This window comes from Salvelinus namaycush, chromosome 11, assembly GCF_016432855.1.
Source record: "Salvelinus namaycush isolate Seneca chromosome 11, SaNama_1.0, whole genome shotgun sequence".
NCBI lineage: Eukaryota > Metazoa > Chordata > Actinopteri > Salmoniformes > Salmonidae > Salvelinus > Salvelinus namaycush.
The window spans coordinates 7362869-7388248 of NC_052317.1; the positions used below are offsets into that span (position 1 = coordinate 7362869).

General features: G+C 42.1%; 1 protein-coding gene across 1 annotated transcript; it reads right to left on the reverse strand.

The window, feature by feature from the left end:
• Positions 1–23093, reverse strand: LOC120056252 (carboxyl-terminal PDZ ligand of neuronal nitric oxide synthase protein-like). Its single transcript, XM_039004501.1, has 10 exons — positions 22989–23093; positions 22465–22536; positions 16724–16816; positions 15742–15800; positions 15481–15589; positions 11663–11807; positions 11212–11333; positions 7002–7130; positions 3790–3958; positions 1–527 (listed from the first exon to the last, which is right to left on the reverse strand). The coding sequence occupies exons 1-10, from the start codon at positions 23091–23093 to the stop codon at positions 1–3; spliced, it is 1530 nt and encodes a 509-aa protein (XP_038860429.1).
• Between the last annotated feature and the right edge of the window lie 2287 nt (positions 23094–25380).

A 25380-nucleotide genomic window follows, 5' to 3' on the forward strand; every position in this document is an offset into this window, starting at 1 on the left:
CTACACGGCCACCTCATCACCCAGACAGTCCGCGGGGCTCTCCGCATTCATTACGTTGAACAGAAGTGCCGCGCCCTCAGGCCGTGCCCCCTCGCTCCGCCCCCAGCTGTCCCTGTCACTGCTCTCATCCGCGTTGGACTCGTACTCCGAACCAATCCCCGACTCCCGGAAACGGAGGAGCTCCAGGGCTCCAAGAACCCCCCCTCCCCCTAGAGGGGAGTCCCCGCCTGGGAAGCCCGAGCATGGACTCTCAGCCTCCTGGTTCTGGCTCTCGTGGTTGTCCCCTCCCCCACTGCGGGGGAAGCGGAAGCACTCCAGCCTCACTCCGCCCGGGCCCAGAGAGTGGCTGTCCGGGGCCCTGGTCCCTGGAGGAGAGGCCCCTGGTAGGATGGAGGCCCAGGGGCCATTGGTTATCTGGGGCTGACCCTGCAGGGGGCCCATGGAGGTGTGGGTGGTGGTGATGTCATGTAGCACGGAGGGGGGCTTGGCACGGAAGGTGATCTCCAGCAGACTGTCTTGGGAGCCCACTGTGGAGAGAAGAGAGAGAGAGAGAATTTGTTGGAATGGAGGAAAGAAGATGAGTGGAGGGAATATAGCGAGAGGAAGTGAGTTGAGGACAGGACTGAGAGAGGAGATGATGATAGATTCGAAAGGGCAAGATGACAGTGTTGCTTACGAGCTGTGATGTCAATGTGGATAATTATTTTAAAAACTCAGCAAAAAAAGAAACGTCTTCACTGTCAACTGCGTTTATTTTCAGCAATCTTAACGTGTAAATATTTGTATGAACATAAGATTCAACAACTGAGACATAAAATGAACAAGTTCCACAGACATGTGACTAACAGAAATGGAATAATGTGTCCCTGAACAAAGGGGAGGTCAAAATCAAAAGTAACAGACAGTATCTGGTGTGGCCACCAGCTGCATTAAGTACTGCAGTGCAGCTCCTCCTCATGGACTGCACCAGATTTGGCTGGTTCTTGCTGTGAGATGTTACCCCACTCTTTCACCAAGGCACCTGCAAGTTCCTGGACATTTCTGGGGGGAATGGCCCTAGCCCTCACCCTCCGATCCAACAGGTCCCAGACGTGCTCAATGGGATTGAGAACGGGCTCTTCACTGGCCATGGCAGAACACTGACATTCCTTGCAGGCAAACACACACAGAACGAGCAGTATTTCTGGTGGCATTGTCATGCTGGAGGGTCATGTCAGGGTGAGCCTGCAGGAAGGGTACCACATGAGGGAGGAGGATCTTCCCTGTAACGCACAGCGTTGAGATTGCCTGCAATGACAACTCAGTCCGATGATGCTGTGACACACCGCCCCAGACCATGACGGACCCTCCACCTCCAAATCGATCCCGCTCCAGAGTACAGGCCTCGGTGTAACGCTCATTCCTTCGACGATAAACGCGAATCCGACCATCACCCCTGGTGAGACAAAATCGCGACTTGTCAGTGAAGAGCACGTTTTGCCAGTCCTGTCTGGTCCAGCGACGGTGGGTTTGTGCCCATAGGCGACGTTGTTGCCGGTGATGTTTGGTGAGGACCTGCCTTACAACAGGCCTACAAGCCCTCAGTCCAGCCTCTGTCCGCAATAGGCTGAGAGTCTGAGCACTGATGGAGGGATTGTGCCTTCCTGGTGTAACTCGGGTATTTGTTGTTGCCATCCTGTCCCTGTACCGAATCCTGTAGGTGTGATGTTCGGATGTACCGGTCCTGTGCATGTGTTGTTACACGTGGTCTGCCACTGCGAGGACGATCTGCTGTCCGTCCTGTCTCCCTGTATCTCTGTCTTAGGCATCTCACAGTACAGACATTGCGATTTATTGCCCTGGCCACATCTGCAGTCCTCATGCCTCCTTGCAGCATGCCTAAAGCACGTTCACGCAGATGAGCAGGGATCCTGGGCATCTTTCTTTTGGTGTTTTTCAGAGTCAGTCAAAGGCCTCTTTAGTGTCCTAAGACTTCATAACTGTGACCTTAATTGCCTACCGTCTGTAAGCTGTTAGTGTCTTAATGACCGTTCCATAGGTGCATGTTCATTAATTGTTTATGGTTCATTGAACAAGAATGGGAAACAGTGTTTAAACCCTTTACAATGAAGATCTGTGGGGTTATTTGGATTTTTACGAATTATCTTTGAAAGGCAGGGTCCTGAAAAAGGGACGTTTCTTTATTTGCTGAGTTTACATAACAGTACAGAATCACCTCTGTGTGAAAGGAAGAGCAAGAAAACCAAAGGGTGAGAGAGGAGAAGAGAAACAAGGATGAAGAGAGGGCGAGTGGAGAAACAGGGATGAAGAGAGGGGGAGAGATGAGAGGAGAGAGGGAGGGATGAAGAGACAGATGGATGAAGTAAGAGAGAGAGAGATGGATGAACAGAGAGGGAGAGAAAAAGATAAATGGAAGAGAAGAGAGGGGGAGGGAGACATGAGAAGAGAGGGAGAGAGATGAGAGAGAGGGATGAAGAGAACAAGGGATGAAGAGAGAAGGAGGAATAAAGAAAGGCAGACAATCAAAGAGCGAAGGGATGAAGAAAAAGTAAGATACCACTCCTATTTGAAAGTGTGTGCCTTCAGGCCTGGTGGGAAGGAAAAGTAATTCCGCTACCAAAGAATAGTAAAGCCCCCTTTACTGGCTCAAATAGCCGACCAATCAGCCTGTTACCAACCCTTAGTAAACTTTTGGAAAAAATTGTGCTTGTCCAGATACAATGCTTTTTTACAGTAAACAAATTGACAACAGACTTTCAGTATGCTTATAGGGAAGGAGATTCAACATGTACAGAAGACACTTACACAAATGACTGATGATTGGCTGAGAGAAATTGATGATAAAAAAATTGTGGGAGCTGTTTGGTTAGACTTCAGTGCGGCTTTTGACATTATCGATCATAGTCTGTTGCTGGAAAAATGTATGTGTTATGGCTTTACACCTCCTGCTATATTGTGGATAAAGAGTTACCTGTCTAACAGAACACCAAGGGTGTTATTTAATGGAAGCCTCTCCAACATAATCCAGGTAGAATCAGGAATTCCCCAGGGCAGCTGTCTAGGAACCTTACCTTACATAATAAAGAGCTGCAGTCAGTTTCAGAATGGGTTGCAAGAAATAAGTTAGTCCTAAATATTTCAAAAACTAAAACCATTGTATTTGGGACAAATCATTCACTAAACCCTAAACCTCAACTAAATCTAGTAATGAATAATATGGAAAATGAGCATGTAGAGGTGACTAAATTGCTTGGAGTAACCCTGGAGTAACGCTGTCTGGTTAAACTACTAGCACACAGCTTGGACACTCATGCATACCCCACAAGACATACCACCAGAGGTCTCTTCACAAGTCCAGAACAGACTATGGGAGGCGCATGTTACTACATAGAGCCATACAACCAGTAGAATCAGATTTAAAAAACAGATAAAAATACACTTCATGGAAAAGCGGGGACTGTGAAGAGACACACACACAGGCACAGATACAGACATACACATTATAACACACACACACACTCTACAAACAAGTGCACATGGATTTTGTATTGTAAATATGTGGTAGTAGAGTAGTGGCCTGAGGGCACACACATAATGTATTGTGAAAAGTTTTATGAGATGTCATGTAATATTTTTGATTGTACATAACTGCCTTAATGTTGCTGGACCCCAGGAATAGGGTCCAGCAACATTAAGGCAGGAACTAATGGAGATCCTTAATAAATAATACAAATGGGAAGAAGAAGAAGAAGAAGAAGAAGAAGAAGAAGAAGAAGAACCATCACTCACTGGAGCTGAGTCCTGCAACAGATTTGAGCTCCAGCTCTTGGATCTGATTGACCAGTAGGGAGATGTGCTGCAGTAGATCAGTGTTCTGCAGTAGGAGTCTCTGGACCCGGGCCTGGGCGTCTGTCCTGGCACACACCTCCACTGACAGCTGGTCCTGGAGCACGCGCACCTAGGTAGGCACACGTAGAAGAGAGGTGAGAGTGTATACACACACGTACGCAGATACACTACCGGTCAAAAGTTTTAGAACACCTACACATTCAAGGGTATTTCTTTATTTTTACTATTTTCTACATTGTAGAATAAAAATGAAGACATCAAACCTATGAAATAACACATATGGAATCATGTAGTAACAAAAAATGTGTTAAACAAATCATAATACATTTTATATTTGAGATTCTTCAAATTGCCACCCTTTGCCTTGATGACAGCTTTGCACACTCTTGGCAATCTCTCAACCAGCTTCACCTGGAATGTTTTTCCAACAGTCTTGAAGGAGTTCCGACATATGCTGAGCACTTGTTGGCTGCTTTTCCTTCACTCTGCGGTCCGACTCATCCCAAACCATCTCAATTTGGTTGAGGTCGGGGGATTGTAGAGAACAGGTCATCTGATGCAGCACTTCATCACTCTCCTTCTTGCTCAAATAGCCCTTACACAGCCTGGAGGTGTGTTGGGTCATTGTCTTGTTGAAAAACAAATACTAGTCCCACTAAGCCCAAACCAGATGGGATGGCGTATCACTGCAGAATGCTGTGGTAGCCATGCTGGTTAAGTGTAATAAGTGTTAAGTGTAATAATAAATCACAGACAGTGTCACCAGCAAAGCACCCCCACACCATAACACCTCCTCCTCCATGCTTTATGGTGGGAAAGACACATGCAGAGATAATGCGTTCACACACACCGCGTCTCACAAAGACACGGTGGTTGGAACCAAAAATCTCAAATTTGGACTCTCCAATTTGTCAATTGCTCGTGTTTCTTGGCCCAAGCAAGTGTCTTCTTCTTATTGGTGTCCTTTAGTAGTGGTTTCTTTGCAGCAATTCGACAATGAATGCCTTATTCACACTGTCTCCTCTGAACAGTTGATGTTGAGATGTGTCTGTTACTTGAACTCTTTGAAGCATTTATTTGGGCTGCAATGTCTGAGCTGGTAACTCTAATGAACTTGTCCTCTGCAGCAGAGGTAACTCTGGGTCTTCCATTCCTGTGGCGGTCCTCATGAGAGCCAGTTTCATCATAGCGCTTGATGTTTTTTGCAACTGCACTTGAAGAAACTTTCAAAGTTCTTGAAATGTTCCGTATTGACTGACCTTCATGTCTTAAAGTAATGATGGACTGTCGTTTCTCTTTGCTTATTTGAGCTGTTCTTGCCATAATATGGACTTGGTCTTTTACCAAATAGGATTATCTTCTGTTTATCCCCCTACCTTGTCACAACACAACTGTTTGGCTCAAATGCATTAAGAAGGAAAGAAATTCCACAAATGAACTTTTAAGAAGGCACACTTGTTAAAAGAAATGCATTCCAGGTGACTACCTCATGAAGCTGGTTGAGAGAATGCAGAGAGTGTGCAAAGCTGTCATCAAGGCAAAGGGTGGCTATTTGAAAGGATGGCTATTTATAAAATATATTTTGATTTGTTTAACAATTTTTTGGTTACTACATGATTCCATATGTGTTATTTCATAGGTTTGATATCTTCACTATTATTCTACAATGTAGAAAATAGTAAAAAAGAAAGAAAAAAGAAAAACCCTTGAATGAATAGGTGTTCTAAAACGTTTGACCGGTAGTGTATGTAGGTATGTTTGTGTGCAGACTCACACACCAGGGGCACGCACAACTGCGAACACACACACACACCACACAAGATCTAATTAAAATTCATGGTACACACACCCACTGATCAAGATCAAAGCAAACGTTTCTTCACTTCTACAATTCTGACGCTGTTCCATCAGCATTAGATAGAATCCCTCATTATAATCAAAAGCAAGCCCGAACCTCATTAGACCAAGCCATGTGATTATAGGAAAGAGAAGAGAGAACAAGAAACAGAAAAGAGAGAGCACAGAGTGACACCGTTGAGCTGGCTTGCTCATTAGCCGTAAGGAATGTCTTATTACTCGAGCAGAGATGAGCGCTACCTTTGATGAAAAGCACTGTCTTGTCCTCCCTTTACAGCCACAATTGCCTTGTTGAACTGTCAATCATTATAGGGATACCTCAGGGTTGCAACCTAAACGAATTAAATCAGAGGTTTGCGTGTAGGACAATAGATGAGCCTAGGGTTGCAAAGGGAGGTTATATTTCTGCATATAAACATTCTAAGTTTACCAGTAAATTATCAGAATTTTGCTAATTTTGAATCTAGTGACCTTTTTGGGTACTTCAGATTATCACAGGTGTCTGTAAATATCTCTGGCCCTCTGTGTGGCCGTATCGCGTCGTAAAATATATCAAATAATCAAACAGCTAAGACGATTTTAAAATACACGTTTTTATGGCAAGGCTGTAAAACGTCACCTTAAATACAAACCAGCAATTTAGTCAATACCATTGGTGTTTAATATGAGGGTTTCAGCATAAAATATAATTTCTATCCTTTTTCTATTTATTTTAAATAGTTATAAATGCTTTGGCGCCAAACTGGTGGCAGTTGTGAAATAAGTTAATAGTTGGAAGAGTTGCAGAGTTAATTGAAAAATAATGCCATTGTTGATTAGATGCTTTTTAAATACATTTTCTCTTGAACCATATGGTGTATCCACTAGAAACTCACAGACAATATGGACAAGTTATAAAAAAGGAAAACTATATATATTAATACATTTTTTAAAAGTTATTCAAATATAAATGACCAAAGTACAATAGATTGCCATAGATTACCAGTTAATTATCAAAATTACAGAATATTCCAGTAACTTTGGTAAATTACCAGTAGCTTTGCAACCCTAGTTGAGCCACTTGTGCTCTTCACACACTCTAGTTTAAAGTTGCTAGCTAACAATCTGAAAAGGTACTGTAGCGCACTGCAAATCAAAGCCCCTGTTTCTGGTCTAAACTGCCATTACAAACAGTGAAATGTACATTACTTTGGCAAACTGAACATCAACATGTTTGAATAGCGCAGACCCACACACATGAGCTGCGTTCAACAAGGCAATCCATCATTTGGAACTGTTTGGAAAAGTGTGGCTACCTGTGCTGCAGCAGCCTGGGCCTGCTGCTCCTGCTGCTGGAGCTGTCTCTGGAGAAGCTGCACTTGGTGTGCCACAGAGCAGTCCACAGCTAGCCCCGACCTGGATGAGGTCAACTGCTGGGTTGGGTCCTTGGATGGGGAAAATAAGGACCAGGTCAGTGATTAATGATACACAGTTTATTTATACCTTTATTTAACTAGGCAAGTAAGTTAAGAAGAAATTCTTATTTTCAATTAACCCAACAGTGGGTTAACTGCCTTGTTCAGGGGTAGAACAACAACTTGTACCTTGTCAGCTCAGGGATTTGAACTTGCAACCTTTCAGTTACTAGCCCAACGCTCTAACCACTAGGCTACCCTGCCACCCCAGGCTACCCTGCCACCCCAGGTTAGCCTAGTGGTTAGAGTGTTGGGCTGCAAGGGTTGTAAGATAACAGTAACTTTCCCAAAATTCCCTGGTTTTCAAGAAATCCTGGTTGGAGGATTCCCAGATTTGCTGCTTATTCCCTCCTGATTTCAGGAATCCAACCAGGCTTTCAGGAAAACCAGGACATTTTGGGGAAGTTACTGGCATTTTGCAACTCCATACTGTATTTTAAACGATTTATACTATTACTTTTGATACTTAAGTATATTTGAGCAATCACATTTACTTTTGAAACTTAACTATATTTAAAACCATATACTTTCAGACTTTTACTCAAGTAGTATTTGAAGTAGTAGTTGAAGTCGGAAGTTTACATACACCTTAGCCAAATACATTTAACTTCATTTAACATTAAACTGCCTGCTACTCAGGCCCAGAAGCTAAGATATGCATATTATTAGTAGATTTGGATAGAAAACCCTCAGAAGTTTCTAAAACTGTTTGAATGATGTCTGTGAGTATAACAGAACTCATATGATAGGCAAAAACCTGAGACAAAAATCCAACCAGGTAGTAGGAAATCTGAGGTTGGTCGATTTTCAACTCAGCTCCTATTGAAGATACAGTGGGATATTGGTAATGTTGCACTTCCTAAGGCTTCCACTAGATGTCAACAGTCTTTAGAACCTTGTCTGATGCTGCTACTGTGAAGTGGGCCGAAGGAGAGGGGAATGAGTCAGAGGTCTGCCAGCAGCCACGAGCTGACCATGCGCTGACCATGCGCTGACCATGCGCGTTCACATGAGAGGTAGCTCCTGTTCCATTTGCTTTTCTGAAGACAAAGGAATTCTCCGGGTTGGAACATTATTGAAGAATTATGTTAAAAACATTCTAAAGATTGATTCAATACTTAGTTTGTCATGTTTTTACGGACTGTAATTTCTAATACTATTTATGACTTTTGTTGACTGCATAATTTGACGGATATATTTGTGTCTTGATTGGGCTCTGAGCGCCGACTCAGATTATTGCATGGTTTGCTTTTTCTGTAAAGCTTTTTTGAAATCTGACACAGCGGTTGCATTAAGGAGAAGTGCATCTAAAATTCCATGCATAACACTTGTATCTTTTAGCAATGTTTATTATGAGTATTCCTGTAAATTGATAAGGCTCTCTGCAAAATCAAAGGATGTTTTGGAACTTCTGAACGTAAGGCGCCAATGTAAACTCAGATTTTTGGATATAAATATGAACTTTACAGAACAAAACATACATGTATTGTGTAACATGAAGTCCTATGAGTGTCATCTGATGAAGATCATCAAAGGTTAGTGATTAATTTGATCTATATTTCAGCTTTTTGTGAATCCTCTCTTTGGCTGGAAAAATGGCTGTGTTATTCTGTGAATAGGCACTCACCTAACATAATCGTTTGGTTTGATTTCGCCGTAAAGCCTTTTTGAAATCGGACACTGTGGCTGGATTTACAACAAGTGTATCTTTAAAATGGTGTAAAATACATGTATGTTTGAGGAATTTTAATTATGAGATTTCTGTTGTTTTGAATTTGGCGCCCTGCAGTTTCACTGGCTGTTGAAGAGGTGGGGCGCTACCGTCTCACGTACCCTAGAGAGGTTAAGCCATTTTGCCACAACTTTGGAAGTATGCTTGGGGTCATTGTCCATTTGGAAGACCCATTTGCGACCAAGCTTTAACTTCCTGACTGATGTCTTGAGATGTTGCTTCAATATATCCACCTACTTTTCTTTCCTCATGATGCCATCTATTTTGTGAATTGCACCAGTCCCTCCTGCAGCAAAGAACCCCCCACAACATGATGCTGCCACCCCTGTGCTTCACGGTTGGGATGGTGTTCTTCGGCTTGCAAGCCTCCCCCTTTTCCCTCCAAACATAACGATGGTCATTATGGCCAAACATCTCTATTTTAGTATCATCATCATCAATCATCATTTCTCCAAAAAGTACAATCTTTGTCCCCATGTGCAGTTGCAAACCATAGTCTGGCTTTTTTTATGGTGGTTTTGGAGCAGTGGCTTCTTCCTTGCTGAGCAGCCTTTCAGGTTATGTCGATATAGGACTCGTTTTACTGTGGATATAAATACTTTTGTACCTGTTTCCTCCAGCATCTTCACAGGGTCCTTTGCTGTTGTTCTGGGATTGATTTGCACTTTTCGCACCAAAGTACGTTCATCTCTAGGAGACAGAACGCGTCTCCATCCTGAGCGGCATGACGGCTGCGTGATCCCATGGTGTTTATACTTGCGTACTATTGTTTGTACAGATGAACGTGGTACCTTCAGGCGTTTGGAAATGTCTCCCAAGGATGAACCAGACTTGTAGAGGTGTACAATTTTTTGTTTTCTGAGGTCTTGGCTTATTTCTTCTGATTTTCCCATGATGTCAAGCAAAGAGGCACTGAGTTTGAAGGTAGGCCTTGAAATACATCCACAGGTACACCTCCAATTGACTCAAATTATGTCAATTAGCCTATCAGAAGCTTCTAAAGCCATGACATTATTTTTTGGAATTTTCCAAGCTGTTTAAAAGCACAGTAAACTTAGTGTATGTAAACTTCTGACCCACTGGAATTGTGATACAGTGAAATAATCTGTCTGTAAACAATTGTTGGAAAAATTCCTTGTGTCATGCACAAAGTAGACAACTGACATATTTTATTAAAGTTAAGTAATGTCAATAAAATATGGTAAATACGTGTGAAGCAGTAATGGGCAGTCACTACCATCATGGGACTTTATTCATTGTTTTATTCTGCGTTTAGTGTAGTGTGTAGTGCATTTAACCTTTAAAAAAATATCGAAACAAAATCTAAAAATAGACTATTGGACTGAAAGAGAGTGGTTGTTATCAGTCTTATGGTAAATATGGATGTCTTTGAGCGCCTCCTTGTATTGTACAGCATGTTAGCATGTTAGCCAGACAGACATCTACCACGTCACAGTAAAACAACTCATCTAGAGTCTAGATTGACTCTTAACTCTATCTCAGCTCATTTCAGATATAGGTATGGTTTGTTTTTTTAGGATGATCCTTAGTGTACCAGTTTATTTGTTTAGTTTATTGATGGTATACAGTAAAAGACAGACCGTTCAACTTCCCTCTACTCTGACTGAGAGAATATCCTTCTAAATGAGCGATAGAGCAAGAGAGCGAGAGAGCGAGAGCGTGCGCGAGAGAGAAAGTGGGTGGTATGACAAGATGGTTAGTAGAGCACTGGATAGCATCATGCTATGCGTTTTCATCAATAAACCATGGGAACACATCAATATTACAAGAACCCTGTGAAATATTTCTCAACCTTATGACAACAAACATGAGCTATCAACCCAGTTCAACACTAGATCGTTCCGTAGCGGCTGTTGATTTGTATAAAGCTTCCTTTGAGGGAGACATCAGATGCAGAAAACATGTTCTGTTTAGAGTATGTATGAGGTTTGAACTTGTTAGATGATGGCGATTTCAATACCTTATTTTACTCAAACGTATGTTGTAAGGATGAGCTTTGGTTGTGGAATTGTAGGGCACTGGATATGTTGGGTAAAACAACTTTACACTGCAAAAAATAAGGTGCTTTGTGGTTCTATATAGCATCCCATTCTACAGGTGCATGTTCATTAATTGTTTATGGTTCATTGAACAAGCATGGGAAACAGTGTTTAAACCCTTTACAATGAAGATCTGTGGAGTTATTTGGATTTTTACGAATTATCTTTGAAAGACAGGGTCCTGAAAAAGGGAAGTTCTTTATGTAAAAATTATGCAACAGTTTGCTCTAATAAACACAACCCAGGTCATATACATTACCTTCCCATCTTTACTGAGGTCCTGGCTCTTGGTCTTGTCCTGGTCGGATGACAAACGGTCGATGCTTTCCTCTGTAGTGGCTTCAAGGTCAGTGGAATCAGACAATGCCAATCTCTTCTTGGCTGAGAAAGATATATATATATAGAGAGAGAGAGAGGGAGAAAGAGATCATCAACAAACAAAATAACAATCACCAGCAAAAACGCATAACATAACCCATTCCTTATATACAAATGAATAGTACATAATATTTTTATAGCGCTTTTCTCAGACCAAAAAACTGAAACATGGAATTCAAACTTGGCTGCTCTCCACACTCGCTGGAGTCACAACACACACGACAATCTCTAACTGATTCAGCCTCAGTAGAGAATGTCACCACTGTGCAAAGATGAAACAGTAGGTACTATGTAATAAGATGGCATGGTGCGAGGGCAAATGCCAGTCACACCTGGCACGGCGTCTGCTCCCTCTGCGTCGGCAGTGCTGGTGTCCCCTCCATCCTCTGAGATCTGTTCCCCTGTCTGCTGCAGGGTCAGCTGGTGGCACACGTCAAAGGCCTGGCCCACCGTCCGCACAATGCGCATGGCCTGGGACTGGAGGTGGGCAGGGGGAGAGGGAGGAGTGGGGAGGGGGAGGTGAGTTGATGGAGGGACGGGAGAGAGGTAGGTGAGGGGAGGGAGGAGAGGGGAAAGAGAGAGGAGAAGGGTAGGACAGAGACAGGATCAGGTGTGGAGAAAGGGGGAAGAGGAAGGAAGGGAAGAGGGGATAGTGGGAAGGAGATAAAAGGAGAAACAGTTGAAATAGAGGGAGATAGAAAGAGGGGGGAGTGAGGGATGGAAAGAGGAAGAGAACAAAAAGAAGAGAGAGGAGAGTGTTTGACAGCGCACAGTAATTCAGCGACGTAGCCTTACTGATCTACTGTAGGTGCATGCTTTCGTTGTAACGGATTGGTTCATTCCAGAGCCGTTTTTCCTTGAGACCCTACAAGGCGCAACGCTCTTGGATATATAGTAATCTACAGTTATATATGTCACGTGTGCTCCCTCTCCGGCCTCTAGGTCACCAGGCTGCTCGTTATGGCGCACAGCTGTCACCGTCGTTACGGGCACCTGCGTGTCTTCAGACTCACCTGGACTTCATCATCTCCCTGATTACCTTCCCTATTTATGTCACTCCCTTTGGTCCCTTCCCCAGGCGTTATTGTTTCTGTTCCTGTGTCATGTCTGTGCGTTGTTCGTGTTTCTTATTTTGTATTATGTTGTGTTTATTTATTTAAATACTCACTCCCACAACTTGCTTCCCTTAGGTGAGGCGTTGTTCTGTAACGATGTGCGCTGAGAGTCGGGAAGCAAGTTCAGGGAGTGAGTGTTCAAAAGAAAATAAACAACACATAATACGCACCATAACGAGCAGCCTGGTGACCTAGAGGCCGGAGAGGGAGCACACGTGACATATATAACTGTAGATAACTGTATACTACTGTTCTAGACTCTATAACACTATTTTTTCATTTTCAGTAGATTTTCTTATTGGCATGGCCACTGCTGAAATTGAACCCACAACCCCTGTGAAACCAGCACTGTGCTTCAACCAACTGAGCCACATGGGTGACAAGGTAAACACTACGATTCTGGGGATACTATAAACCCTATACAGTGATCCATGGGAAGCCACATGAAGTCCAGTAAATCAAGCCCGGTATCATCGTTTCACCCTCCCCTCCAATGGCCAACGTTCGATCTGGAAGCCTGAGATAAGAGCTTCAAGGCTGGAATCATCTGAATGGCACGACTACACTACACAGGATTGCAGCCCGCGTCTCTGTTCTCTGGTAAGTGAAGATGGTGGGTGGTACAGCTTGAAGATGACATTAAGGACAGAAGTAAAAGCCTCTTTCTTCCCACCTCACTCACTGACTGCGTCCTCAATGGCGCCCTATTCCTCACGCAGTGCATTACATTTGACCAGGGCCCATAATCCCCAATAGGGAATAGGGTGCCATTTGGGACGCAGACACTCATTAGTATGCTGCTTCACTCAGTCACTGTCTACAGTACATGACTGGTATCCATGGTGAAGTGATGAGAGCCAACCTCATTGGTGGGGTTGCTATCTAGGCTTTTGTTATGCAGAAAATTGTCGCTGTTCCATATGCAGCTATGGGGTAGTCGCGTGCCATTCATTTTCCCAATAATTTTTCTTGCATGCAGGGTTGTGTGAAATTGAAATTCATCAGATGTGTGTACTGTGTATAAAATGTGTATGCACTGTGTTCATGTAGACGAGGAAAAAAATTGTGCGTGCGTGCATGCACAGCGTGTGTGTATGTGTTTGTATAGACTAAGCTCTCGAAGATCCCTATTGATCCAAGAGTCCCAAGTAAAATATAATGCATCATGGCACATTCCCTATACCCAGCCCCCTTCCCTCCCTATTCCCTGCCCCTTCCCTAAGCAGCTGCTGCCACGATCTGATACCCTGTAGAAATAAGCGGATTATATATCACTGATCTGGAACCTGTGGATAACTTTAATCTCATACTCAGCCCACTCCCATAGAGCTACACCCTTCTTACCCATATAATCATCACATAGAACATTCAGTTGAAGTAAGAAGTTTACATACACTTAGGTTGGAGTCGTTAAAACTCGTTTTTCAACCACATAAACTATAGTTTTGGCAAGTCGGTTAGGACATCGACTTTGTGCATGACACAAGTCATTTTTTCCAACAATTGTTTACAGACAGATTATTTCACTTATAATTCAATGTATCACAATTCTAGTGGTTCAGAAGTTTACATACACTAAATTGACTGTGCCTTTTAAACAGCTTGGAAAATTCCAGAAAATGAAGTCATGGCTTTAGAAGCTTCTGATAGGCTAATTGACATCATTTGAGTCAATTGGAGGTGAACCTGCGGATATATTTCAAGGCCTACCTTCAAACTCAGTGCCTCTTTGCCTGACATCGTGGAAAAATCAAATGAAATAAGCCAAGACCTCAGAATTTTTGGGGGGGTTCATCCTTGGGAGCAATTTCCAAACGCCTGAAGGTACCACGTTCATCTGTACAAACAATAGTACGCAAGTATAAACACCATAGGACCACACAGCCGTCATACCGCTCAGGAAGGAGACGCGTTCTGTCTCCTAGAGATGAACGTACTTTGGTGCGAAAAGTGCAAATCAATCCCAGAACAACAGCAAAGGATCATATCATATCATTATAGCTAGGAGTGGTGGGTGTGGAGTCAGGCGCAGAGAGCAATGCTTCCAATGCATACGTTTTATTTAGCTGGGTCTAGCCAACAAACAGGCAAAAATACCAATAAACAGGTATGTCCCCAAAACCAGGGAAAATAACAGACAGCAAAATACGTACGCACAACAATCACACCACTGACAGGTAGAATAAGCCCGTACAAAAGCAGGCGGGCCCTGTAAGATTAAATAGGCCAATAATTAACAACAAATAAGTAACAGGTGAAAACAATCAAGACAAAACTAACAGAAAAGAAAAAGGATTCGGTGGCAGCTAGCAGACCGGTGACGACGACCGCCGAGCGCCGCCCGAACAGGGAGAGGAGCCACCTTCGGTGGAAGTCGTGACAGTAAAGCCTTTTTTAAATCTGACACAATGGCTGGATTAACAAGAAGTTCAGCTTAATTTTGGTGTATTGCACTTGTGATTTTATGAAAGTTAAATATTTCTAATAATTTAATTTCACCGGATGTTCCGCTAGCGGAACGTCTAGCCGTAACAGGTTTTAAGGACAACAAAGTCAAGGTATTCGAGTGGCCATCACAAAGCCCTGACCTCAATCCTATGGAAAATGTGTGGGCAGAACTGAAAAAGCGTGTGCGAGCAAGGAGGCCTACAAACCTGACTCAGTTACACCAGCTCTGTCAGGAGGAATGGGCCACAGTTCACCCAACTTGTGGAAGACTACCCGAAACGTTTGACCCAAGTTAAACAATTTAAAGGCAATGCTACCAAATACTAATTGAGTGTATGTAAACTTCTGACCCACTGGGAATGTGATGAAAGAAATAAAAGCTGAAATAAATCATTCTCTCTACTATTTCGACATTTCACATTCTTAAAATAAAGTGGTGATCCTAACTGACCTAAGACAGGGAATTTGTACTAGGATTAAATGTCAGGAATTGTGAAAAACTGAGTTTAAATGTATTTGGCTAAGGTGTATGTAAACTTCCGACTTCAACTGTATACTGTAGAATTATAGGATCTCTAAGGTCTTACCTTCCTCTTGGATTTGAAGACATTACAACGGAACATGTTGCTCTTTCCATCTCTCGCAATGTAACTGAAGATCTTCAAGTCCTGGGCGTCATGTGACACATAGAAAATCCTAAAAGGGACGGGGAAATATCTTGATCACGAGAATTTGATTGATTTCAATCTGAACTACTCAATCAAAAATCATCAATGTGTTTGTATGGACATACCAAAGAACAGTCTTAAAGAGGGTTATGTTTGAGGGCACTTTGTGCCTGTCTTTACCTGTAGATGGGGTCTTGTGTTATCATGACTGTATTGTCATCCCAAGACCACTCTTTCCTCTGGAACACAACCACAGAGCAACAACACGTACGCAACGCTGTAATTCACTTCTATGACTCATGACTTAGGGTCAGTGTTTCACCTATAAGAAATACGTACATATGGAGGTTCTTAAACTTTTTCCATCTGCAGAGACACTCAAGATGAGGGACCTTGCAGCTTCCATGAAGGACAAAGAGCTATGGCATTCAATCATTCATCAAATCACCACATTTCACAACCATAAGCCATTCCGCCTCCATACGCAACGAAAGCCTGTTCACATTTGACCATAGAACCATCTTTTCATCATTGATGATGAATTTTCCTTTTGATTTACTGCATCTGGAAAATAACAGTTGTACACTTCACACTGGTGGAAACATTTAGTATCTCTAGCCCTTCAATATGATGGGCTAAGAAATAACATAACAGTTTCAGTTTCTTGTATCATTGACCTTGGTGCAAAATAATAGTTGATGTACAAAAGTACAAATGAAATGCATCCACTCACTACTGTGAGTGTAGCGAGTGGCTCCTGAGTGGCGCAGCGGTCTAAGGCACGGCATCTCAGAACAAGAGGTGTCACTGCAGTCTCTGGTTTGAATCCAGGCTGTGATTGGGAGTCCCATAGGGCGGCGCACAATTGGCCCAGCGTCGTCCGGGGTAGGCCGTCATTGTAAATAAGAGTTTGTTCTTAACTGACTTGCCTAGTTAAATAAAGGTAAAATAAACATAAATAAAAGGAACTTACTCTGGATAAGGGCATCTGCTAAGTGGCTGAAATGTTGATGTGAGTTTTCACTATGAGCACAAGACAGTCAAGCTCATACAAATGTAAGAAAAGGCACACATTCTCCAATAGAACAATTCATAATGAAGACCATCATTTTGGTAGCTACTCTGATTTCATCAGGTATTTCATATTTTGAAGCGGACTTACCTTTTTCTTTTTCCGCAAAACCACCCTTACACCATCCGCAGACACGATGATGTTGACTTTCTTCTTCTTGATGTTCTTCAATTTGAATTCATACTGTGGGGGGGAATGTAAATTCCATAGATTTGTACATGAAACTGGAATATAACATGATCCATACAAGCCCACGGTATATAGCCTAGGGGTGACATCATGGACTTTGTGTGTGTATCATGGCATTATAGTTTGCACATAACCACAGAGCAGGGTTGGGGTAAAATCCATTTCAATTCATTCGTATTCAGGAAGTAAAATTAGATTCCAATTCCAATTTTCCTCAACCTTGTCAGAGATACAGTTCCTGTAGAGATGTAAAGGGATAGAAACGTGCTTTGAGGCAGGGAGTGAGTACTTAAGTATTTACCATCTTTGTCCCTACAAGACACCATCTGCTGCTGAGAGTAAATCAAAGTTTGGGTCAACACAATGTCGCCTAAGGCTGAAGAAAACAGGAAAAGTCAGATTGTAGAGCTGGCAAAGTCTCCAGCAACTAGGTTCCCCCTCCCCTCAGAGTGCATTAGACATGAAGGAAGACTCAGCAGTGTGCACCGCTTTTATTCTTGCCTTTGAGTAGTTCGAACCGTTCCCGCTGCCTCACTGCAGTCAAAGGGACCAGACATCTAAACGACAAATACTCATCTAAAATAAACATGTTTTTCCCCAAATGAGGAAATACAACATCAGAAGTCGAATTGATCAAATGAGGACTTTTATCAAAAGCACTTTTCCCCCCTCCGATCCTCAACCAAAAGGCTAATCAGGATTCTCTCATGTCAAAGGTTTGAAGATTCTCCATGCTGCTCTTCTTTTCCTGTAAAAATGAATTGATATTCTGCATGTTCTATTGGCTGACTTTTTCCTTTTTCCTTAATTTTTAGTTTTGGACTATGGACTATTTTATGAAAGGGTGGCTACTTTGAAGAATCTCAAATATAAAATATATTTAGATTTTTTAAACACTTTTTTGGTTACTACATGACGCCATATGTGTTATTTCATCGTTTTGATGTCTTCACTATTATTCTACAATGTAGAAAATAGTAAAAAATAAAGAAAAACCCTTAAATGACTAGGTGTGTCCAAACTTTTTACTGGTACTGTATATATTAAGCATACCAGATTGCACAATTTTCTTGTTTTTTATTTATTTACAGATACCCAGGGGCACATTCCAACACTCAGACATCATTTATAAACGAAGCATGTGTGTTTTGTGAGTCCGCCAAATCAGAGGCAATAGGGATGACCAGGGATGTTCTCTTGTCCTGCTAAGCATTCAAAATGTAATGAGTACTTTTGGGTGTCAGGGGAAATGTATGGAGTAACAAATACATTATCTTCTTTAGGAATGTAGTGGTGTAAAAGTAGTTTAAAAAAAATACAGTAAATAGTAAAGTACAGATACCCAAAAAACAACTTAAGTAGTATTTCAAAGTATTTTTACTTAAGTACTTTACACCACTGCCTGGCAATGTGGTGCCAGGACAACAACCTCTCCTTCAATGTCAGCAAGATCAAGGAGCTGATCGTGGACTTCAGGAAACATGGGCAGGTGCACAGCCCCATTCACTTCGATGGGGCCGCAGTGGAGGGTCAATACCTTCAAGTTCCTCGGTGTCCACATCACTGAGGATCATGGTTCTCTCACACCAGCACAGTTGTGAGGAAGGCACGGCAGTGTCTCTTCTCCCTCAGGAGGCTGAAACGATTTGCCATTGCTCCTGACATCCTTAGAACCTTTTACAGCTGCTCCATTGAGAGCTTCCTGACGGGTTTTATCACTGTCTGGTATGGAAACTGCACCACCCTGGACAGGAATGCCCTACAGAGGTTGGGGCTGACTGTTCTCCATGCTCCCATCAGATGGTGGAGACGGTACCGGCGCATCACTGGGGGTGAGCTCACAGCCATCCAGGACGTACATGCCAGGCAGTGTCTGAGAATGGCCCTAAAAATGGCCAAAGACTGCCCACCCGAGACATGGACTGTTCTCCATGCTCCCGTCAGATGGTGGAGACGGTACCGGTGCATCAAGGCTCAGACCAACAGACTCCTAAACAGCTTCTATCCCCTGGCCATGAGATTGTTAAATACAACCACTACACTGCTGTTCATTGATTATTGATTACCATTAGTATCTATCTATTTATCCTGCTACTGGTCACTATTACTCTTGTTTACATGCATATATTACCACTAGTATATTACCTTAAGTATTTATATATTCTTGCTACCAGTTACTTTCCAGCCCTGTTCACATGTATATCCACCTATCACGTCTACACTATCACTCTAACACCCAAACACTTACACTAATCACCACCAGACACACACACACACACACACACACACACACACACACACACACACACACACACACACACACACACACACACACACACACACACACACACACCACTTATGCTGCTGCCATACTGTTTAAACATACTGTTTCTTATTTCTTATTGTTCGTGTTTTCTTTCTTTATATATATACATACATATATATATATAGATAGAGATTTTGTTTGTTAAACTATTTTGATATTGATTACTGCACTGTTGGGTAGAGCAGGCAACTTAAGCATTTCACTGTACTTGTGCATGTGAAAATAAAACGTATAGAAATTGTCCCTCTCTGGGTGTCATTGAGGAACTAGCCGACCTCTGTGTGACACAGACGCATCACTAGATTAAATGTAACATTTGGCTCTCCCAGCTGACTCTGCAGCAGTTAAATCCTCTCTGTAACACTGTAATACTCTGGCCCACTGCAGTATCCGTTAATGCAAGACACCATTGCCGTCTCTGTCTCATCTCTCCAGAGGAGTGGATGTCTCTTAAAGAGATGGTTAGGGATATTGGTTTTAAGATTTAGAAAGAGGACTCTTCAAACAGAGATGGTTAGAAATATTGGTTATATACGATTAGAAGAGATGGTTGGTTTAAGGCCTTTCCACACTGTACGTCGGATTCAGTCTTTAACTATTTTTCCGTCACACTGTGCGATGTTGTCAAATTAAAATCTTTATATCAACCTGGCTAGAATGTATGATTTGCTTAAATTCCATCGCCACATTCTGCGATTGGGAGGCTACGTTAGCTAACGTAGGCTACGTCAACTGCAGCGGTCGATTTAATCTGCGCATGTGCCAGCACCCGCAGCACAAGCTTCCCAAGTGAGTTCGGAAAAACTGAAAGTATGCATCTTAGAAATAATTTTCACATACGAACTCCGAATCAAACAGGCTTCCCAAAAGTAACATGTTTTCTGTGGTAGAATGTTTATTTTGATTGGCGATTTTGTGCATTTGTCAACAAGATTATTAGGGAAATCGTTCTTCTTGCAATGCATGCAAATGTTTTTATCTAACTATTTAATTAATATGACAATTCCCAATATTCATAATATTGTGTGCATACTCAGTGCCGACCATGTTCCCATTGGTCAGTCACTGGCATCGGCTTGTAACACCAGGAACACTACACTATAAATGCTAAAGTTTTGACTGCCATAACTTTGTCCGAGCCTACGACCGCACATAGTGGTACTTAATCGGCAGACCTTAGCTGTGTTCGAATACTCATACTAACCTCACTAACAGTACTATTTGTGACGTAAATTGAGTATGTAGTAGGCTTATTCGTCATAGTATGGATATAGTTAGTATGCCAAAAGTTCCCGGATGTCTTATTAAATCCGCCAAAATACGAAGTACACAAACAGTGGACACTATTTCCATGCTTTTAGGACCCATAATGCTATTCTTCAGAAAATGGGCGTGGCTTCAAGTTTTCAGATTTGAAGAAAATGGCGGACAATATGCAGCCGAAGTCCGATGAGAGAGGATACAAATGAATTGCTTTAACTAATTATGAAAAATGTTAAGAAGATGTTGAGCAATGTAATAAAGTAATGATTTTTCAAATAAGTTACGTTACGTTGGCTGACAATTTGTTGGCTACACTATCCTTACGAACCGCATAGCATTACAGCTGTATGTACCAGTATGTTAGCTAGCCACCTAACGTTAGTTGACTACTAAATACATCGAACTTGCCAGGCAGTATATTAACTATATGCTATTTAACTAACTACAAAATGTTTATTGACTTGATTATTCACGTCATTCTTAGCTAAGTGGTATAGTCGTTGTGCGTTCTCAATGGACATTGTTAATTCTGGCTATCTACTCCGATTTCAGAGCACTCTTGTCTGAGTGTGCAAGAGCGCAGAATAACTGATGAATAATAATAAAAAAGCATAATTAAATTGTTGCCAGCAGCACAGTTACTGTCACCAATGCTCTGGATAACATAAAAACAGCCTAACCAGCTCTGCTAGGGTGAGTAAAATGGTCAAAGTGAGGTGTCCTCTCATTTGTGTCTGGAAGTAGCTAGCCAAAGTTATCTTGGGTGCTTGACTGCTATTGTTAGGTCAGAACGCTCGGATCAACCCTACTCTTCGGCCAGAGTGTCCAGTGTGCTCTCTGAACTCTCTGAGAGCAAAACACTCTGAATTTACAAACGGACAATCTGACAATGCTCTGAATTTACAAACACCCAGAGCGCACTCTGAGTGCTCTCTGGTACTCCAGATTGAATTTACGAACACACCCGAAAATGTAAAATGTCTAGCTAGTCATTTGTTATGCTGCCAAGCTAGCAAGGGGTTGCATAGCAAAAGCAAAGCACTAGTATGCTCAACTGAAACGATAGTTAATTTACAGTATACTAAAATGAACTAATAGTATTTCGTATGTAGTATATACTCATTAAGGGTGCGCTCGTAAATTCTCTCTGGCTATCTTCTCCGATTTCAGAGCACTCTTGTCTGAGTGTGCAAGAGCGCAGAATAACTAATGAATTTACAAACGCTCAACACCAGTTGAATATGGCCGTGTCAGTAAACGTCGGCAAAAAAAGCGTAATTAAATTGTTGCCAGCAGCACAGTTACTGTCACCAATGCTCTGGATAACATAAAAACAGCCTAACCAACTCTGCTAGGGCGAGTAAAAGGGTCAGAGTGAGGTGTCCTCTCATTTGTGTCTTGAATTAGCTAGCAAGCTAGCCAATGTTAGCTTGGGTGCTTGACTGCCGTTGTGAGGTCAGAACGCTCTGATCAACCCTATTCCTCGGCCAGAGCATCTAGTGTGCGCTCTGAACGCTCAGAGAGCGAAAAACTCAATCTGACAACGCTCTGAATTTACAAACGCACCCTAAGTATGTAGTATACAGTATGTTAGTATGGGTATTCGAACACAGCTGCTGTCACACTGAACGAGCCAAGATGTCCGACAATCATTTATGACCTAAGAATTTGCCCACGACGTGGACTTTTTGTCTGGGTCCGCAAAAACGTGGCATAAGACTGCTAAAATCGTAGTCTGTGGGGGCCTTTAGACTGTTATTATAGTCTTATAGCATTAGAATATTATGATTGACTTGCAATAATTGATAAGAGGCAATGTCATTCTGTTTGATAGGCAGATACCATACCAATGTGAGAGAGTAGAATATTAGTCTCTTAAAAATATATTTGCATGCAAGCACGTGCACGTGCATGCACACACACACACACATACAGTCCAAGTTTTGAAGGGCATTGCAATATTCCTAATATATAGCGAAAGAATCATTTCTGGAAGGGAGAGAAATACATTTAATAGTATGGCTCACAGATTGTATTGTTGAAAGTGTCTTACCCTTATCCTTCTCATTGCAGCCACTATCTCCATTCGGCTATTTGGACGACCGACTTCCAGACTGCCAATGTACTATAATATTTACAAAGTTATGAGACGTCATTAGTAATTCAAGTAGCCTATTGATATCTTCAACTCTTACTCTGATCTCAACTGCTTCTTGTCAAAAGGAGTTCACTATACATTCGGAATAAATTGTTAACGTACTGTAAATGGATTTGAATAGCAAACAAGTTGGTATAATATAGCTTAATAAAATGAATTAATAGATGTCAAACGCGCACTGTAACCTATAATCTAATACGGTGCATTTAGAATTCAATTAACAAGCACAGCGTAATATTAGTGTACGATTAAAATAAAACATGTAAATATATCCTCATTACATTGTTCTGTCATGTCATTTTAGATATCAATTCATTATTTACTAAGCGACGCCGGGTCACTCCTGTTATCCTTAACTACATTGTTGCCCCACATTGATAAGCGGTTACTGTAGTTTATAGCCTACTAGGTAACCTTACCTTTGCCTCAAAGCAGACCCCATGCTGAAATGCCGCCTCGTTGTGCATGGGGATCCTCAAGTCCTGTGCATCATCCACTAAATTATACTTGGTTATCCCTGGCATCGCCCTTCCGATACACGACTAGTCCGACACTAGTTTTATGCCAACGCTATTAGAAGACTGTAAATACGCGCATCTCGCTCAACACTCACGAAGGTCTTTGATTGGTTAGTTGCCTATGGAATGGAACCACTATGCCAACACAATATGCGTCTAGTGGTCCAATTTTATACAGTCCGAGATAGAATATCTGCCGCTCTAGTGCTGTTTTGGATGACGCACAATTCTCAAGGGCCGGATTCGATTATGCTGAACCGCGGGGCACCGGTCTATGGCCCATGAAGGAAACGGGCAAAAGCGGTGAGGGAGGAGTGTACATCTCAAATTGAACCGTAATCTGCGCCAGTGTAACGCAGCATGATGCATCGTCCAGAAACATACATCTATTTCCCATTAAATGTATGTTTAAATTGTCAAACTAGTTTTCATTGGGAAGGCAGATAACGGGATTTTATCAAAAGCAAATCACATTGACATGAAAACTCAGAATCCTACTCATTACCATGTCACTTTTGTTTTGAGCCGACTTTGCCGTGTGCTTTGAACTGGGCGCCTGGCTCACGCCGGGGAGGAAGCCCGGTTCTAAAACGAATGCAATCAAATTTCACCCGGTGAAAAACACGCCAACCTGAGGTCCCGGGACAGATTAATCGAATCCCCTCAAGGCAAGGTTGTCCGTTTTTCCTGTCTTGGCCATAAATAAAAACAACAGGTGATGCGCAGTTTACGCGCGTGCCAAATCAAATCCATTTTTATTTGCCACATGCGAGGAATACAACTGGTGTATACTTTACCGTGAAACGCTTGCTTACGAGCCTTTCCCAAGAATGCGGAGTTTAAAAATAACAATGAAAAGAAAAAAGATTAACAAGACGAAAAATAATAAGAATGGAGCTACAGTGAGTACTGCACCAGCAACAGATCAATGTGCTGTAGTATTTGAGTTAGATAATGTACCAGTCAGAAGTTTGGACACACCTACTCATCCTTGGGTCTTTCTTTATTTGTACTATTTTCTACATTGTAGAATAATAGTGAAGACATCAAACATATGAAATAACACACATGGAAAAATGTAACCAAACAAGATATGTTTTATATTTGAGATTCGTCAAAATAGCCACCCTTTGCCTTGATGACAACTTGGCACACTCATGGCATTCTCTCAACCAGCTTCATGAGGAATGCTTTTCCAACAGTCTTGAAGGAGTTCCCACATATGTTGAGCACTTGTTGGCTGCTTTTCCTTTTTCCTTCACTCTGCGGTCCAACTCATCCCAAACCATCTCAGTTGGGTTGAAGTCAGGTGATTGTGGAGGCCAGGTCATCTAATGCAGCACTCCATCACTCTCCTTCTTGGTCAAATAGCCCTTACACAGGCTGGAGGTGGGTTTTGTGTCACTGTCCTGTTGAAAAAATAATAATAGTCCCACTAAGCGCAAACCAGATGGGATGGCGTATCATTGCAGAATGGTGTGGTAGCCATGCTGGTTAAGTGTGCCTTGAATTCAAAATATTTCACAGACAGTGTCACAAGCAAAGCACCCCCACATCATCACACCTCGTCCTCCATGCTTCACGGTGGGAACCACACAATGCGAGATCATCCGTTCACCTACTCTGCGTCTCACAAAGACACGGCGGTTGGAACTAAAAATCTCAAATGTGGACTCATCAGACCAAAGAACAGATTTCCACCAGTCTAATGTCCATTGCTCGTGTTTCTTGGCCCAAGCAAGTCTCTTCTTATTGGTGTAATTTTGTAGTGATTTCTTCCTTTGCAGTAATTCGACCATGAAGGCCTGATTCACCCAGTCTCCTCTGAACATTTGATGTTGAGATGTGTCTGTTACTTGAACTCTGAAGCATTTATTTGGGCTGCATTCTGAGGTGCAGTTAACTCTAATGAATTTATCCACTGTAACTCTGTGTTTTCCTTTCCTGTGGCGGTCCTCATGTGAGCCAGTTTTATGATAGTGCTTAATGGTTTTTGCGACTGCACTTGAAGAAACTTTCAAAGTTCTTGAAATGTTCCGTATTGACTGACCTTCATGTCTTAAAGTAATGATGGACTTTCATTTTGCTTTGCTTATTTGAGCTGTTCTTGCCATAATATGGACTTGGTCTTTTACCGAATAGGATTATCTTCTATATACCACCCCTACCTTGTCACAGCACAACTGATTGGTTCAAACGCATTAAGAAGGAAGGAAATTCCACAAATTAACTTTTAACAAGGCACACCTGTTAATTGAAACAAATTCCAGGTGACTACCTCATGAAGCTGATT